Raw genomic sequence first — 14,881 nt, 5'->3', positions numbered from 1 at the left:
TCGTGTTCCAAATTTTTTGCGCAATCGTGGTGTTATTAACCGGGTCAAAAAAGGAAAAATTGCGCAATAGTGTTGCAGCGCCGATATTGGATACCGATTTTGAATGCCGGCTAAAGCCGTTGAAAACCGAAATCGGAAAAAAATGTTTTTAGTTTCAAGCCTTGTACTTAAGTATTTAATCCATTCCTAACTTTATTTACACAGAATTATCATATTATAAAACTGCAACTCGTATAGTTCAATTCACAAAATTATAGTAATAATTTGCTGTATTAGTTAGTATACAATTAATAAAATACAAACTACAAACTGTTTTCTATGAAAAAGTTCTGAAACTAGAACCTTTTCAAGCTAAAATTAAAAATAATATATTTGATTAGAACTTTTTCATTCTTATATTTATTAATTTTTTATTTAGCAGTTTAGTGATGTTGTGATATCATACTAAAGACCGTAGCTCCGTGTTTGTATTCATGATGCAAGTAAAACAATAATATTATCAATCATTGTATACCATAATGGTTAATACTATAGTACAATAATATTTTACTATTGGACATTGGTTGTGATTAATCAAATTAGAACCTTTTCATACAAACGTTTTGTTAATAAGATGTACATCAACTTATCTACATTTTAATGACAAAAATAATTAAATATTATTTTTTTTTATAATTTATATAATATAAATTGGTTCAGTGATTGGTTTTTATATTTTATACCAGCCAATTGCACTAAATGCATTTATTATTTTATTTTTACATACTAACAGGTGGCATCTATTATTACACCCAATGATGTAATCCTATTTTTATAATTTACCTACATTAACGTAATGATAATTAATATGTGTAAAACATGTTTTGCGCAATCCTTCTCAACAATATCTTTCCAATAATATCTATTTTTCTTTAGGCATACTATGTACCATATAGATGGAGTTATTGGTACGACAAAAAAATACTCGAGTAATAATACATATATAAAGATAATTATTATATTGGCCACTGTGAATCATTTATTTTAACAAAATTTATTTACTGACAACCAAAAGTTTAAGAAAAAAATATTTGAAACAAAAATTTAACTCAAATATGAACAGATTACATAAGAGTAAAAGCGCCAAGAGGTTGACAACGACTGCGACCGTGTGCTGATATATTTAAAATTGTCCCAAAACCACCCTTGAATAATACAATAATATAAATGCAAGCCCGTCTGTTGATTTAAAAAAATAATTATTTATTAACCCTTATTGACATAAAATAATTCTCATTATAGAACACTATTTAAAAAGTAAGTACACGAATCAAACAAAAAATCAAGCACTCAACGTAATTTTTAATTTTCAATTAGTTAAATATACATGTATGAATTCATTCGTCATTTCTTGCAGCCAAGACAGTTCCTTATTAGTCCTCTACTTCTGCTCTCAAATAATAGTTTTCAGTTTGCCTAAGGAAATCAATGAATTTATTTAATTTCAACTTTACTAATTATCATGAAAAAAAACTATACGAACTCTATGTCCACGTGCTCGCCCATAAAAGTGCTGTTGGTGCCGTCACACGAGTTCGATGTATAGTCATCCCAACTGGAACATTTATGAGCCACATAATCTTCTTTGGCCCATATGGAGTGTGCGTAGTAATGATAGGCTTTGATGTGGCTACACGAACCCGTAGCTAAGTACGAATAAAATCGAACAATTATATTATATTATATTACTCCTATTTTATGCTTTGAAACTACTACCTAAAAAGACTTGTAGAAGTTGATTTACAATATTTTAAGCGACGAACGTATTTTTGATGAAGCAATATAACCGAAATTATTCAATTTGGTATTCATTTTATTTAATTTTCAACCATAATATTATTGTGAATGGCCGTAAACACTCGAAACATTATCTTAGTAGATACCTATTGACATTGTCTTTTCGAATATATTTTAGATCTGAGCTGAGTAGATCAGCAAATAAGATAAATTTATAAGTTATAAAGCTACAATGATATTATTTTTTATGAAATCTGTACCATCTTTTAGACCAGTAAAAGCTACATATGCTTCAATATTCAACTTTTCGGTTGGTTTGTGGTAAAATTGTATGCGTATATTATTATTCACTATAAGCATAGTTAAATGTTGAAAATATTTAAATTAATATTTCGCTACTTATACCATGAATCTATTTTTAACTCATTTTCGAATGCATTACCTCTGTCTGAAGATCCGCAGCCGGGTTGCCTCTGTCCTCCGTTTGGGAAGAAATCGATATGACCGATTGATTTCGTAAACCCATTTTTGGCACTATTAGTGTGCATGATGTCTACAAAATGTGCATCAGTAATATAGAGCCTGTCGTTTGGGCCTTTGTTTTCGTACTGTGGCTTTGCAGGATCTAATCCTGAAATACATAATACAAATATTTGTGTATTAAAGTAATGTGTATTGTGATTAAATTTGAAAAAATCCTTCTTTGAAAATATACATTGCTCGGAACTATTACAGTTAGGTAGGTATTTACCGGTAATTCGAGGAATCTGATCGGGCAATTCTTTGCCTACGAATCCGACAATGTGAGCTCCCATACTGTGTCCGATCAAATGCATAGTCTCGACCCCTACTGTCATGTTATACGTTATCCTTTTCAGGATTTTAGCTATATCGTGAGCGATGTGTTTGGCTCGTGCTCTTGCAACTGAATATGATAAGTCAGTCGCATACTGTTTCCAATCCACACAAATCACATTATACTCGCCCACCTTAAAATACGCTGAAAAATATTTGATGAACTAAATTGTATTTAAAAACTTCGAATACGTACAAGTATAAGTATACTAAATATACTATATTATCGAAGATTATTCACTATAGATGAAAATAAGCAAGGCAGTAGCAGTCATACCACAAACTCCCAATTAAGATTTATAAACGAAAAATTACTTTTGTAAACAGGTGCGTCATGTGTAGAACTATTAATTATTACGAATATTATTATCTAAAAACTGAATTGACCTAATCTAATAATATATTAATTGTTATGAAATGTAATCTAATGTACTTCTAACAGTCAATATTGGTATCGATTTTATTTCAAATCTATAGGTACCTATATACATTTCAAATAATCAGAAATGATATTTTTCTAACTTTCAAGACACAATAATTATGCAAAATTACAAACTTACAATTCATGTTGCACATACAAAGACTATCTTTTTCTTTAGTGGTACCAAGCCAACCGTGCACTATAACTTTAGTTGGATTTGATGAATTGTACGTTGTAGACTCGATCAAGTGCGGTTCACTTCTGTTTAAAAGTTGACCGTCGGTATTATCTCTAAAAAGGATAGAAAAAAATGCTTTACAAATTATTTTCAATAGTTGAAATAAAATGTTAACTATTAGATTTTTAAACAATTAAACCTCGTGTAGAGCCAGTAAAACACATGTTTTGATGTATGGTAAAGTCCATCATCGTTTTCATCATGAAAGTCAATATCGTCAATGTTTTTTTGGCCATCATTAAATTCGTTGGAAATGGCCACTGAGTCTGAAAACAAAATTTTAAAACACTGATAATTATTCTACAATAATTTGTTTAAACATTTTAATGTAGTTATTTGATCAACTAAAAATATAAGACTGTGGGTAACGCATCATATTGAAAAATCATACTCAAGTTTACATTGAACTAAGTATAGGCGCCTAATAGATATAATAGTTCGTAAAACTAACGACGCACATGAATTTAATTCAAACCAAAATCCTTTCTGGTTTTATAATTTTTTCCTCGAAAGTTTGGTGGAAATAGACGATAGGATTAATTTACATTAATTAATAACAGAGGATAAATTGCAAAAATCACATAAGTACATGTCACATGTTACATACAAATAAGTACGTACAAACAAGATATTATGCGTTGCATTGTTTTTATATACTCAGTGACGAAGTTGTTCAGTTGTTCGTATACTTGTAATGTTGTTTGTTGTTCTTACACCTGTTGTACCTATACGAAATCGTGTTTTTTTTTTTTAATCAAACTATTTAGGTGATTGTTGGTTATTGGATAAATACGATTATCCCTATCAATTTGTATATTCATCGAGCCACTTGATAATTCGTTCTTGTACTATAGGTAGGAACTAACCTACTTATTATATTATATGAATCATAACAGGCCATAATATTATTATTTATTATTAAGTAGAATATTAAAAGTTATAAAATGTAATCGATAAAAATTAAATCTTTACTTCTTCTAATTTATATTATAAAAACATGCACTGTTTATAATAAGTAATAATAACAACTTACCGCTTTGCAATGGAATATCGTAAGCATGAATAAAAACAATCAACAATGTGTTTATAAAAAAATATTTCAAAAAATTAAACATTGCTGTTAACTTATTTTTCAGGATCACAAATATTAATAATATCTATAATATAATTGAATGTAACTGTCACAAAACCCACTAACGAAGAACACTGATTTCTATCGAATGATGATTTTATACTTAATTAACAGATACTTATAATCATGTCAATATAGCACTTATCCATTTAAAAGCTATTTTATTAAATTTCAATAAATTATATAATGTATAGATAACACTATTTATATAACTATTGTATTCTATTTTAATAAATTACTTATAAAAACTATTTTATTTATGCGTTTAATTTTAATTGACTTCATTTCTTAAAAATGTATTTGGTCATACTACTGTCATACGGCTCTGTATGTAAAAAAACAAAAAAAAATTAAAGCGATACATCGTGACAACAGAATGATGCAAATGAAGACTGGATATCATTTGGATCGTACAAAAATGGTGTTGAACATATCAACACGTTCTATGACCGGGTTATAAGACTATAAATTGAAGAATATTAATCATACAAATTTAAAATTACACCACCTATACCAACATATTTACCACAATATACATATACCTACTATAAATTTTAAATTCAGAGGGGGGGTTCTTGAAACACCCCCTTCAATTACCCATATTAACCCAAAAATATATGTATACTAGGTATGTGATTCAGATTTCAAAATACGTCGCAATAATATGATTATTATTATTATACAAATATGTACTATATTAATAATATTATGAAGATCGATAAGTGATGACTAGACAATGGAGAGCTCATTAACGTGTTATATTGAAGTATAAAATTAAAACAGGTTAATAACCTGAGATGTTGAAGCCTTTTAAGCTAATAAAAAAAACAAAATTAAAACACCCTCCTAAAATAAATTCTGGTTACGCTTCTTACTATATAGTATCTAACTATAATTTACAGTGGCTCAAACAAGGTATAACAAGGCCCCCTCCCCTGAAATCTTGTTTGTTTTCCTTGTTTTTGGTTGTCAGCATGTTATTTCTTATGTTTATACGTATTGAAACAGTGTAATACAAAGGCCTTAATCCGTAATTTCTTGTGCATGTATTAAATTTCCATCAATCAATGATAAAAAAAAACCCCCAAAACCAGTGGAACAGTGTTAGTATGATAATGTATTAAAGATAAAATCAACTTAAAAATTATTGTACTACAGACACTACAAGAACTGATTATCTTATCTCAAGTGACTTTCTGTTCCGTATACTGTTCATGACTAAATATATAACTTGAGAGAACCGATAAAATATATTATGTTTCCGGTTCTAAGACGAAATTTTATTATTAGATATGCGTAAGTAGTTATTATACGATCTTTTTATTGAGCATCTTAAGTCTACTAAAAATGCAGAGTTAATGTATATTAAATAATATCAAGGTTAGAATCTAGTTGATAAAGGTACTAAGCTACCGAAGAATAAAAATAATCAAAAAACATTTTACCTTTATTTTGAGTTTTCGATACTGGGTAGGTTAGGTTAATAAATTCTAGGTTGGATAAATGTATTGATTTTACACAAATGTGTGTTTTTAATAACCTTAGGTACTTTAAATGTTCAAAAAATAGCCATATGACCATTTTTCATACATGATAATATATCTATATATATATATATATAAGAACCTATCCTGACTGACTGATTCATCATCGCCTAACCTTACCGGCAAAAAGAACTTAATACTGAAGCAATAAGTTCGAACTATGGTCAGTAGTTTCGTTTTATGATGCAAAGACCGTATAAGAAAGAACTTTCCAAATTTACATTTTAAAGAGTTCCTCAAACAAGGATTTTGAGGTTCACTGTGGACATCGAAATGATTTATGTTTATAAATGGTTTGCAATTAATTACTCTGGGAGATGAGTTAAAACCATACATAAAATTGTAGCGTTTATACAGCCTCAGTTAAAAAAACTATCTTAAAAAAAATGTAAGTTTGTAACTTATATAGGTACTCAAAAACTACTCGATTGATTTCAACAAAAATATCAGATATTATTTTACTTTTTAGGGATATCAGAAAAGTTTAAAGAAAAATTTAAAAATATACCAAGTAACCAAGTCCTAAATCTAATTCACGACTCATGGTTGTCCATCTAGGTCGAATTATTTCACAAAACTAGATAATCTGATTTTCCTGTGAACTGAGGTATATACATTAAAACTGAAATACACCCAAACCGATACGCACCTGTATAGTGTATAGCATTGTATTTTATATTTGTTAATTTTTGGCAAAGTCAGGTTTTACAGCTATGCATCTACAACTATAAATCTAAAGTTTTTGAGCGATTTTTATTAAATAAATGTCCGAATCTGTTGACGAAAGCTAGATCCATTATGTCATACATAGTCTATTTTTTATTAGCTAATTTTTATTTTTCCACACACGAAAAACTATCACTATTTTATTAATTATATTGTTACCATTGGTTATAGAAAATAAAATAGTTACTGAGATTGGATATAATTTTTGACCTCTGTGTTATAATGGTCATGACAAGTCGAATTAAGTACTGTGTTGAAAATCGGAGCAGATTTCATTTAACAGAGTTTAAGATGAGTTAAGTTCAAAGACATTTATTTTGTCACAAGAAACGCCCAAAATTCAAACCCTGAGAGGGGGTAACATTGAATTTGTCACCCAGCCGAAACCACCACTATGAGTATGAAACTTGGTCTTTAGTTTTGTTTTATGGTGTTAAGACACACTGAGAAAGGATTTCCCCAAGTTGTATAAACGGAAAACATTATTTCTTGGTTGAGTTTTTCGGAAAAAAATTATCACACCAATAAACTGCACACGGTTGAAGCCGGGTTATTCAGTTGATATATATATAAATATATATTTATAATTTTCAAAATATTTCTCTTATTCAATTTTTAAGCTATTTGTAGTCATGAGAACTTGGCTATTTTTCTTATTTTTCTGTGATTTTAAAATATGTTTATTTATTCAAGTATGCTAGGCTGACTCATCGTCTTCGCTCAAAATAATTTTCGTATGCGATGATTAATCAACAAATTCAAATTTAACACATCCATTCAAATGACATATTCAACAACTATAGTACAACAGAGTGGTACCCACTTGTAAACCTTTTATAATTTATTTAATTTATAAAATAATTACCCGTAGCTACTTGAAACTTTTGAAGTATATAAATATATTAGTATATTTACATTTTACATACAATGAAATTTTCAAATGCGATGTTCTCGGCAATAATTAATACATCTTACTGCATTACACATTTCATTAATATCATAGAGTACATATACTTAGGAATACCTGTAGCCTGGCTGACCGTCTTCGCTTTTGGCTGTACGACATAAAGGTACAAAAATGACCTATCAATTGCGCCAAAATTAATATTTTATTTAAGTATTAAGTAGATAGGGAGTTATTTAAAAATGTCTATATCTTATAAAAATTATATTATATTAATATTATTATGTTGATAGTAAATTATAATATAGGTAGGTACTTGGTACATGGTGCATGGTACGTGGTACATGGTGCATGGTGCATGGTACATGGTACATGGTACGTGGTACATCAATATTTAATACATTTAATAGATTGGTTGCTTTTTTATAAAAATAAAATCTCGATGATAAATTATAATATACATGCACAATGCACATCAATATTGACGCTTACACGGATGCTTACGAAATAGGTACTAACAATATGTTATAACACAAACTGCTCACACACACTGTCTATTTGACAATCTGTCGTAATCAGATAATACGCGTTATAAGCGATATAAGCGTTTGGAGTTTTTGAGCGATACAGTTCTAAATTTAATATCTGTATTTAATTTCTGGCGCTTTTGTACGATACGACTTTTTTTTCATACCTTATTTTGGCGCTTATGTCTTCCACCGTCGCTTTTGATATCGGTAAATTCAAATTTTACACTACTAACACCTTTACAGTGACCCAGTCGACCTACCTTTATTGTACAGCAGATCCAGTACCTACATGCCCACCTATTTTCGGTAACAATATCGAGAGGGAGAAAAAACCAGCAAGCATTGCAGTAAAAAATTAATAACACAGTGTGTTGCGCGTGTTAACAGTTTTGCCATGATTAATGTTGAATAATTAATTCATATTAATAATATAATATTGGATAGTTAAAAAATATGAGTTTCTGTGTCACTCCGACCTCGACGTAACTTATTTTTAATAACCAAATGCAGCAATTATACAGGTGATCTGTGTTATGCAATAATTTTAAATGCTTGAAAAAATCATTAATTTTATAAATTCTTAGGAATACTTAAGGTTTATTATCTAAGATGTTCTTTTTCAGCTATCAGTAAGGCTTCCGGTTTTTCATATAACAAGTTTTAAGTAGGCATAGCAAAAACGTAGGTAGGTATTGCACATAATATCAATTTATTTCGTAGACTCGTATAGTAGGTATATTGAATCAATGATACAAGTCTAAATGACGATTAGCGAAAATACTTTATTACCAGTTTAAATCATGATATTATAATTTATTAATATATTTAAATTGATTCATTGTACAACTATTATATAAACTATTATATAAATGTAGTATAGATTGTAGAATTTTGTTGTTCGGTCACAGAGAATCGATCAAAAAATCAAAACTAATTTATGTGTTGAAAAATAGACTAAAATTAATCGATATGGACAGTATAAGTATAATAATACATTCACCGAGTATTAATATACAAATCAAATATATATATCACTGACACTTATAATTTTTAATAATAATACAAAAATTGTCCAATAAAGAAACAGAGTTGTACGTCGCCCTGTGTCTATTAATCTTGGACGCACGCATCTAAATAATAATCTCCGTGTTCCCTGAAACAAAACAATTTTATCGTATTTTTACTTAATATTTTAGCAACGGCGTGAAAAATATGTACGAATAGACCACGAACCCGTCTTTGTTTACCCATTCGCCCATCAGATTTACGCTGGCATTGGTACACAGATTCGCTTCAAAGTCGTCCCAACTAGGACACCTGTATGCTATATAATCGTATCTGGACCATATGGAGTGTGCGAAGTAATGATAGGATCTTACGTGACTACACGAACCATCTATATGGACACACAATAAATCACCCAAATATAATAATATACGTGTCAAATTCGCCACCACTGCTATTCTGGGGTCATGCAGGGCCGGCCTTAGGTATTTCGGGGCCCGGTGAAATATTATGCTATATGTCCAACGGACTTTGTCCATTTCTCCAGTCGAAATCCCCCTCCCCCTGATTACTAATTATCCATTTAAAATTGTAAACCGGCCCTGGCGTTATGCATTCACGTTTATACGGGTGTCAGAGTTGGCTATTCATTAAGGGACACAAGTTTCTATACGTCCAGTTAGGCGACCATACTGCAGTAGGTCTACGGAAAAAATATAAAATCAAGCCAATTTCATAAATCAAAAACGACTTTACAGGAAAAACAATTACGCCAAGTAGAATTGTCGGATTTTGATCTTTCTTGAAAGAGTATATACCCTTATTTAAGTGACATCTGACTGTGGTTTTTGAATTGGCTTAAAATAATGCCCGAAATATAAACTTCAAAACATTAGAAAATTTATATGGTATAATAATATATATTATATAAGGACGTTTGTCACAAATTCTGAAAATAGACTTTTGGTAATATTTTGAATCCAATGTGACTTGTGCATTTCAATTGTGCAAGTTTTCATCTTTCAAATAGAAAACAAATTTATTTTTTGTACTAAAAATGCATCGACTTCAAAATCCATACAAGAGCGTCAGTAGGAGGACACCCACTTTAAAATAGTTTTATTTATGAGATTTTAATGAAATGTTGAGAAAAATTAAAAATATTAAACCTAAATATTTAAATACTAAGCTTTAATTTTAATTTACTTACAATTGCCTATATATCGAGAGAGAATAAGTTAATAATATTACAATAGAAATATATCATATTATAAAATTCCACACTATTCGATTTTAAGGAATTATATAGGCAACTCATTATACGTATAACCTGGTGGACTTCTTGTGTGACAAGACTAGAGAGTATGATGATGATGATAGAACTGTGTGTATAAACTGATAAACACAAGTCAATGGTCTTGGACCATAAATCTATTACTGTTTGCAACTTTGTGCATCGTGGATAAAAGTTTAAAAAATATTAATTTAAATCCGATAGTGAGAAAAAACTGTTAAGTCCCATTTAAAAGGCTATGTTTTTTAAACATTATAAAATAAAGCTAATTTAGTACCTATTAAAAATTTGACGATCAACCTGCAGTATAGATATTTTCCAATTTCTAGAGAAGGGAAAACCTATAACTGAAAAAAATTTGAACCTATCGGCTACAATAGTGTTCATATTAAATTATAGTATTTTTTTTTTTAGTTATTGACTAATATTCTAACTAATCACGTTTGTTTGAACTATCACTGCAATTGGGTTGCTTTGATCCTCCATTTGGGTAGAAATCCATATGACCGATAGATTTGTCAAGTCCATTTTGACCAGCGTTAGTATGCATTACATCAACAAATTTCGCGTCAGTCATATCTAGCCTGTCATCTGGTCCACTTTTCTCGTACATCGGTTTTGCTGGATCTAGACCTGAAATCAATTGACAGTAAAAAAATTAATTTCATCGGTGGGTTAGCCAGAGGAGTGCTGGAGGTTATGTAGGCTACCCCCAGAAACCTTAAGGAAATAAAAAAAATATATCTATGATCTATGAAAGTCACTGCAAATACAAATTTGTATAGCCGTACAGGAACTCAAACCTGAAATAAAACCTCAAAAGATTGTAATTAGTAATTAATTAATAAGACAATTAAAAATACGAGTACATAAACAAGTACTGAATGATAAAAAATGTGTTAAAAAATACGAAGTATGCTTAAAATATGTCCATGGGCAACGGTTTAAAAACACCTGAATAGTTAGAATAATTAATAAATAATTGTCAGTTTGTAGTATTTGTGAAATGTTCATTTGGTGATGCGTAATTGCCCATGTGCCAATAATAAGAAACTGAGAACTTAGGTAATGGTGAATTATGATTTATGACTATAATAATATAGTATAATATCGTATTATCGTTAACTTTTAGGAAACGCCGTTAACCCGATCTGAAACAAGGGTTTCACAGAATTATGTAATCGTCAGAAACTCCTGGCATCGTGATTTGGGGTGGACGAGAAAAAAGTGATTATAAAATATTCATTGATCTATCGAACAGGTGAAATTAATTTTTAAAAGCATAAATATTTTCAGAGTGCATCATGTTTGCACGTTTTCAGGTTACCTGAGATCCGATAAAGGCCGGGCAAATTTTTTCCGACATGTCCGGCAATGTGTGCTCCCATACTGTGTCCTATCACGTGAATAGTTTCATAGCAGCCTTCCGTCATATTGTACGTAATCTTCAACAACATCTTAACAATATCCAGAGCAATGTATTTGCTTCTCGCCTTCGCGACCGCGTATGATATATCAGTCGAATATTGTTTCCAATCCACGCAGATCACATTGTATTCGCCCACTTCTAAATACGCTGTAAAATATTTTCTAAGAGTATAATAACTAATAATAATAGTATTGTATAGTATGGGGCTAGCATTTCAAGCACTAAAAAAACATTTTAAGAAATGTGCATGGTGCATCTGTAAACGGCTACAAATGTTTTATGCCTACCTACATTTTTATTAAATCACGCTTAAACCTAACCATAAACAATAGGCATAAAAATAGTAAACTTGAAATTGTTGATGTCAATTTTAAAATGTGTACTTTGAAAGATATATCTAACAAATCATAACAATAAATGCAAAATCCTATACAATTCCAGACCTAATAATAAAAGGTTGATTAGGTATAGACGATTAAATGTTAGAAAAAGGTCGAAAATGTTATTTTTCTAATCACTCTTATTGAATAAGACTATTTACAAACTTACATTTTACATTGTAAGAACAAATGCCCGATTTTTCTTGAGTAGTGCCAAGCCAACCATGCACTAATACTTTAATTGGATTGCTTGGATCGTACGTCGTTGACTCGATCATGTGTGGCTCACTTCTGTTTAAAAGTTGACCATCGCTATTATTTCTAAAATTTGAAGAAAAAAACTTTCAATCGATTGTATTTAAAAATCAAATTAAGATGTTAATTAATATGGGTACTATTTAAAAATAATTATACCTCGTGTAAAGCCAGTAGAATACATGTTTCGATGTTTCGTAATGTGCGAAGTTCTCGTAACCAAAGTCAAAGTCGTACAAATTATCTTCTATGTAATTATCAAATTCATCATTTAAAACGTCAACTGGGTCTAAAAAAAATGACAAGATTAATATATATTCTAAAAATGTGTTTAGCACAAAATATAATATTTTAATGTTCAATCATATATATAATATTATTGAAGTGCGTGAAACTTAATCAAACCCGTTTTTGATTTTATCTTTTCTTCCACGAAAATATAATTAATTTTGCTTCAAATATAGGTTCAGATTATAATTTAAGAAATTGAAAAAATACAGAATAAAAATATTCTATTTATGAAAATATTTCGATAGGGAAATATCAAGGATATTTTAACAATATTCTCCATCACTCGTTTATATACGTATTTAATTTATTTTAATAAGTGAGTATAAACCTCATATATCGATAATATAATTTGCCTAGTTTTATTGCCGAGATAACAAGTGGAAGCGTCATCAAAATCTAAAAGCCAAATTTAAATTATCCTATTCAAATACTGTGCTAATATACTTCTTCTTATCTAATGACTCACACACGCTCACAAAATGTATTCTTGTTTGGGGACAAATGCCTCTAAATTAGTTGGCAAACATGTATTAACTATATTGTTCATTATTTTTATTTTAACATGCAATCCTAAGTAAGTACTTATATGTATAATTATAATTACTTTATATTTTTTCTTCACCGTTATTTTTCTGTAATCAATTCAGATTAAAGAATAAATATGGTAATTACTAATTACCTACATTGATATTGCCTATGTTTATGGGAATATATGGTTTATTTTAAATCATAATATTTTATAAAAATATTCTTGTTATCTAACTTAATTGCAATTATTTGCAATTATACAAATCAATTAAAAATTTTAATTCAATTTTGCTTTTCATTAGAAGGTGTTAATAATTTTCGATCGATAGGTCATTTTAATGTGTAAGTTGTTTTTTAAATTAATTATACATTCGATTGATCAGCGTGTCGAGATAATTTTTTCATATGGTTCGATTAATAAATGTGTTGCTGGAACTCATACCTACACAGTTTAATGCATCACATCCAAATAAAAATGTAATGTATTTTTGCAATATATTATATAACAACTTACCGCTTGCCAATGTAATATCATAAGTAAAAACAAAAACGGTTAACGTGCTAAACAGTATTTTCATTGTAATTGGATAATTTAACAATTTTACTGACATTTGACAGAGTCGTTTTCGCGGTAAATTAAAATTATATTGTAGTCGACAATAATCGAATCGCAACAACTGTCATAAATACAACTAAATATACGACACGAATTTCAATTGAAAGATCCTTTTAACACGCACTTGTGTTTATGTCAATAATAAAATTAATTTTTATAAAATACCCATATCTTTACATACATGCACCTAAATATACATAATGTATTTTAATTGGATTCTTGCACAATAGATAATATTTAGATAACATTATTTGATCAAACAAGGAAATTTATAATGATTACATTTTATTAAATAGTTGTAAATAGTAATTACCTACCTACTAATTGCGTACAATTTAGAAAATAATTAATTTCAAATTCTTTTCTTCATACTCATATTTTATTATTTACACTTTAAGATAAGCATTGAGCATTAATTTTACTCTACAACGATTCTGGAAAAATAAAAAAGCTAAATTGTATTCTTTATAATAATACAGTCACAGTGGTGTTAACTATTATCAATTTGTGTGTATGCATCGTAATTAATGTTGTGTTTATGGTTTTGGTACGAATATTTATTATCATAGAAGGTTTCCAAGAGAAAATTTGAATTCACCCGTCAGCGATGATACATAGCCGAATCAGGTATAAACTAGTGGACCAACATTTTGCACAGTACCTCTGCGCCACTCCAGTCCACTAAACTTAAAATATGTACCTACTTATTAGTTATAACTAATACCCTAGTCAATTTATCGCCCACTCAAACGAAATTTTATTTTTTAAAAGGTATGAAATTCTAGGAAAAGTATTCTTCATAAGAAGTTTGAAATATAATAATTATTAAAACATTTTAATTAATGCTTTCATTAAAAAAAGTAAATATTTAAAAAAATGATACCCATAAGAAACTGTAAAAATGTATATCTTTTTAATTACTTTAAGTTTTATAAAAAATATTTCCAAAAATCTTTA

The 14,881-nt window shown here is 29.1% G+C and overlaps 2 protein-coding genes across 6 annotated transcripts; both read right to left on the bottom strand.

Annotated features, from left to right (window-relative positions):
• Window positions 1-1,219: 1,219 nt before the first annotated feature.
• LOC111033847 (pancreatic lipase-related protein 2-like) lies at window positions 1,220-4,521 on the bottom strand. The gene is made up of 7 exons (XM_022314777.1): window positions 4,324-4,521; window positions 3,430-3,556; window positions 3,192-3,343; window positions 2,528-2,776; window positions 2,219-2,407; window positions 1,523-1,685; window positions 1,220-1,455 (listed from the first exon to the last, which is right to left on the bottom strand). Exons 1-7 carry the CDS (start codon window positions 4,403-4,405, stop codon window positions 1,413-1,415), a joined length of 1,005 nt encoding a protein of 334 aa, XP_022170469.1. The 5' UTR covers window positions 4,406-4,521; the 3' UTR covers window positions 1,220-1,412.
• Window positions 4,522-9,153: 4,632 nt separating this feature from the next.
• On the bottom strand, window positions 9,154-14,026 carry LOC111033848 (inactive pancreatic lipase-related protein 1-like). Of its 5 annotated transcripts, none has more exons than XM_022314779.1 (7): window positions 13,823-14,025; window positions 12,649-12,778; window positions 12,404-12,555; window positions 11,753-12,001; window positions 10,867-11,058; window positions 9,360-9,522; window positions 9,154-9,279 (listed from the first exon to the last, which is right to left on the bottom strand). In XM_022314779.1, exons 1-7 carry the CDS (start codon window positions 13,917-13,919, stop codon window positions 9,237-9,239), a joined length of 1,026 nt encoding a protein of 341 aa, XP_022170471.1. In that variant the 5' UTR covers window positions 13,920-14,025; the 3' UTR covers window positions 9,154-9,236. The 5 variants fall into 5 exon arrangements, with proteins under 5 accessions (XP_022170471.1, XP_022170472.1, XP_022170473.1 ...); XM_022314780.1 differs by lacking the exon at window positions 9,154-9,279 and adding an exon at window positions 10,703-10,796 and having other exon boundaries at window positions 9,396-9,522; window positions 13,823-14,026; XM_022314781.1 differs by lacking the exon at window positions 9,154-9,279 and adding an exon at window positions 10,703-10,772 and having other exon boundaries at window positions 9,413-9,522; window positions 10,860-11,058.
• Window positions 14,027-14,881: the final 855 nt, after the last annotated feature.

The sequence above is a fragment of the Myzus persicae genome, unplaced genomic scaffold, assembly GCF_001856785.1.
Source record: "Myzus persicae strain clone G006 unplaced genomic scaffold, MPER_G0061.0, whole genome shotgun sequence".
Lineage (NCBI taxonomy): Eukaryota > Metazoa > Arthropoda > Insecta > Hemiptera > Aphididae > Myzus > Myzus persicae.
Note: the sequence above shows the minus strand (reverse complement) of the source record. Positions and strands in the feature narration are given on the sequence as shown.

Bases quoted from the DNA above. Each gene is read 5' to 3' on its own strand.
- LOC111033847 (XM_022314777.1), bottom strand. From the start codon at position 4,405: ATGTTTAATTTTTTGAAATATTTTTTTATAAACACATTGTTGATTGTT. The intron at 3,557-4,323 runs GTAAGTTGTTAT...TTTTGTTTTCAG, and splicing joins CGATATTCCATTGCAAAGCG to ACTCAGTGGCCATTTCCAAC. The intron at 2,408-2,527 runs GTAAATACCTAC...TATGTATTTCAG, and splicing joins TCAGATTCCTCGAATTACCG to GATTAGATCCTGCAAAGCCA.
- LOC111033848 (XM_022314779.1), bottom strand. From the start codon at position 13,919: ATGTCAGTAAAATTGTTAAATTATCCAATTACAATGAAAATACTGTTT. The intron at 12,556-12,648 runs GTATAATTATTT...TTCAAATTTTAG, and splicing joins TTCTACTGGCTTTACACGAG to AAATAATAGCGATGGTCAAC. The intron at 12,002-12,403 runs GTAAGTTTGTAA...AATATTTTACAG, and splicing joins TTGTTCTTACAATGTAAAAT to CGTATTTAGAAGTGGGCGAA.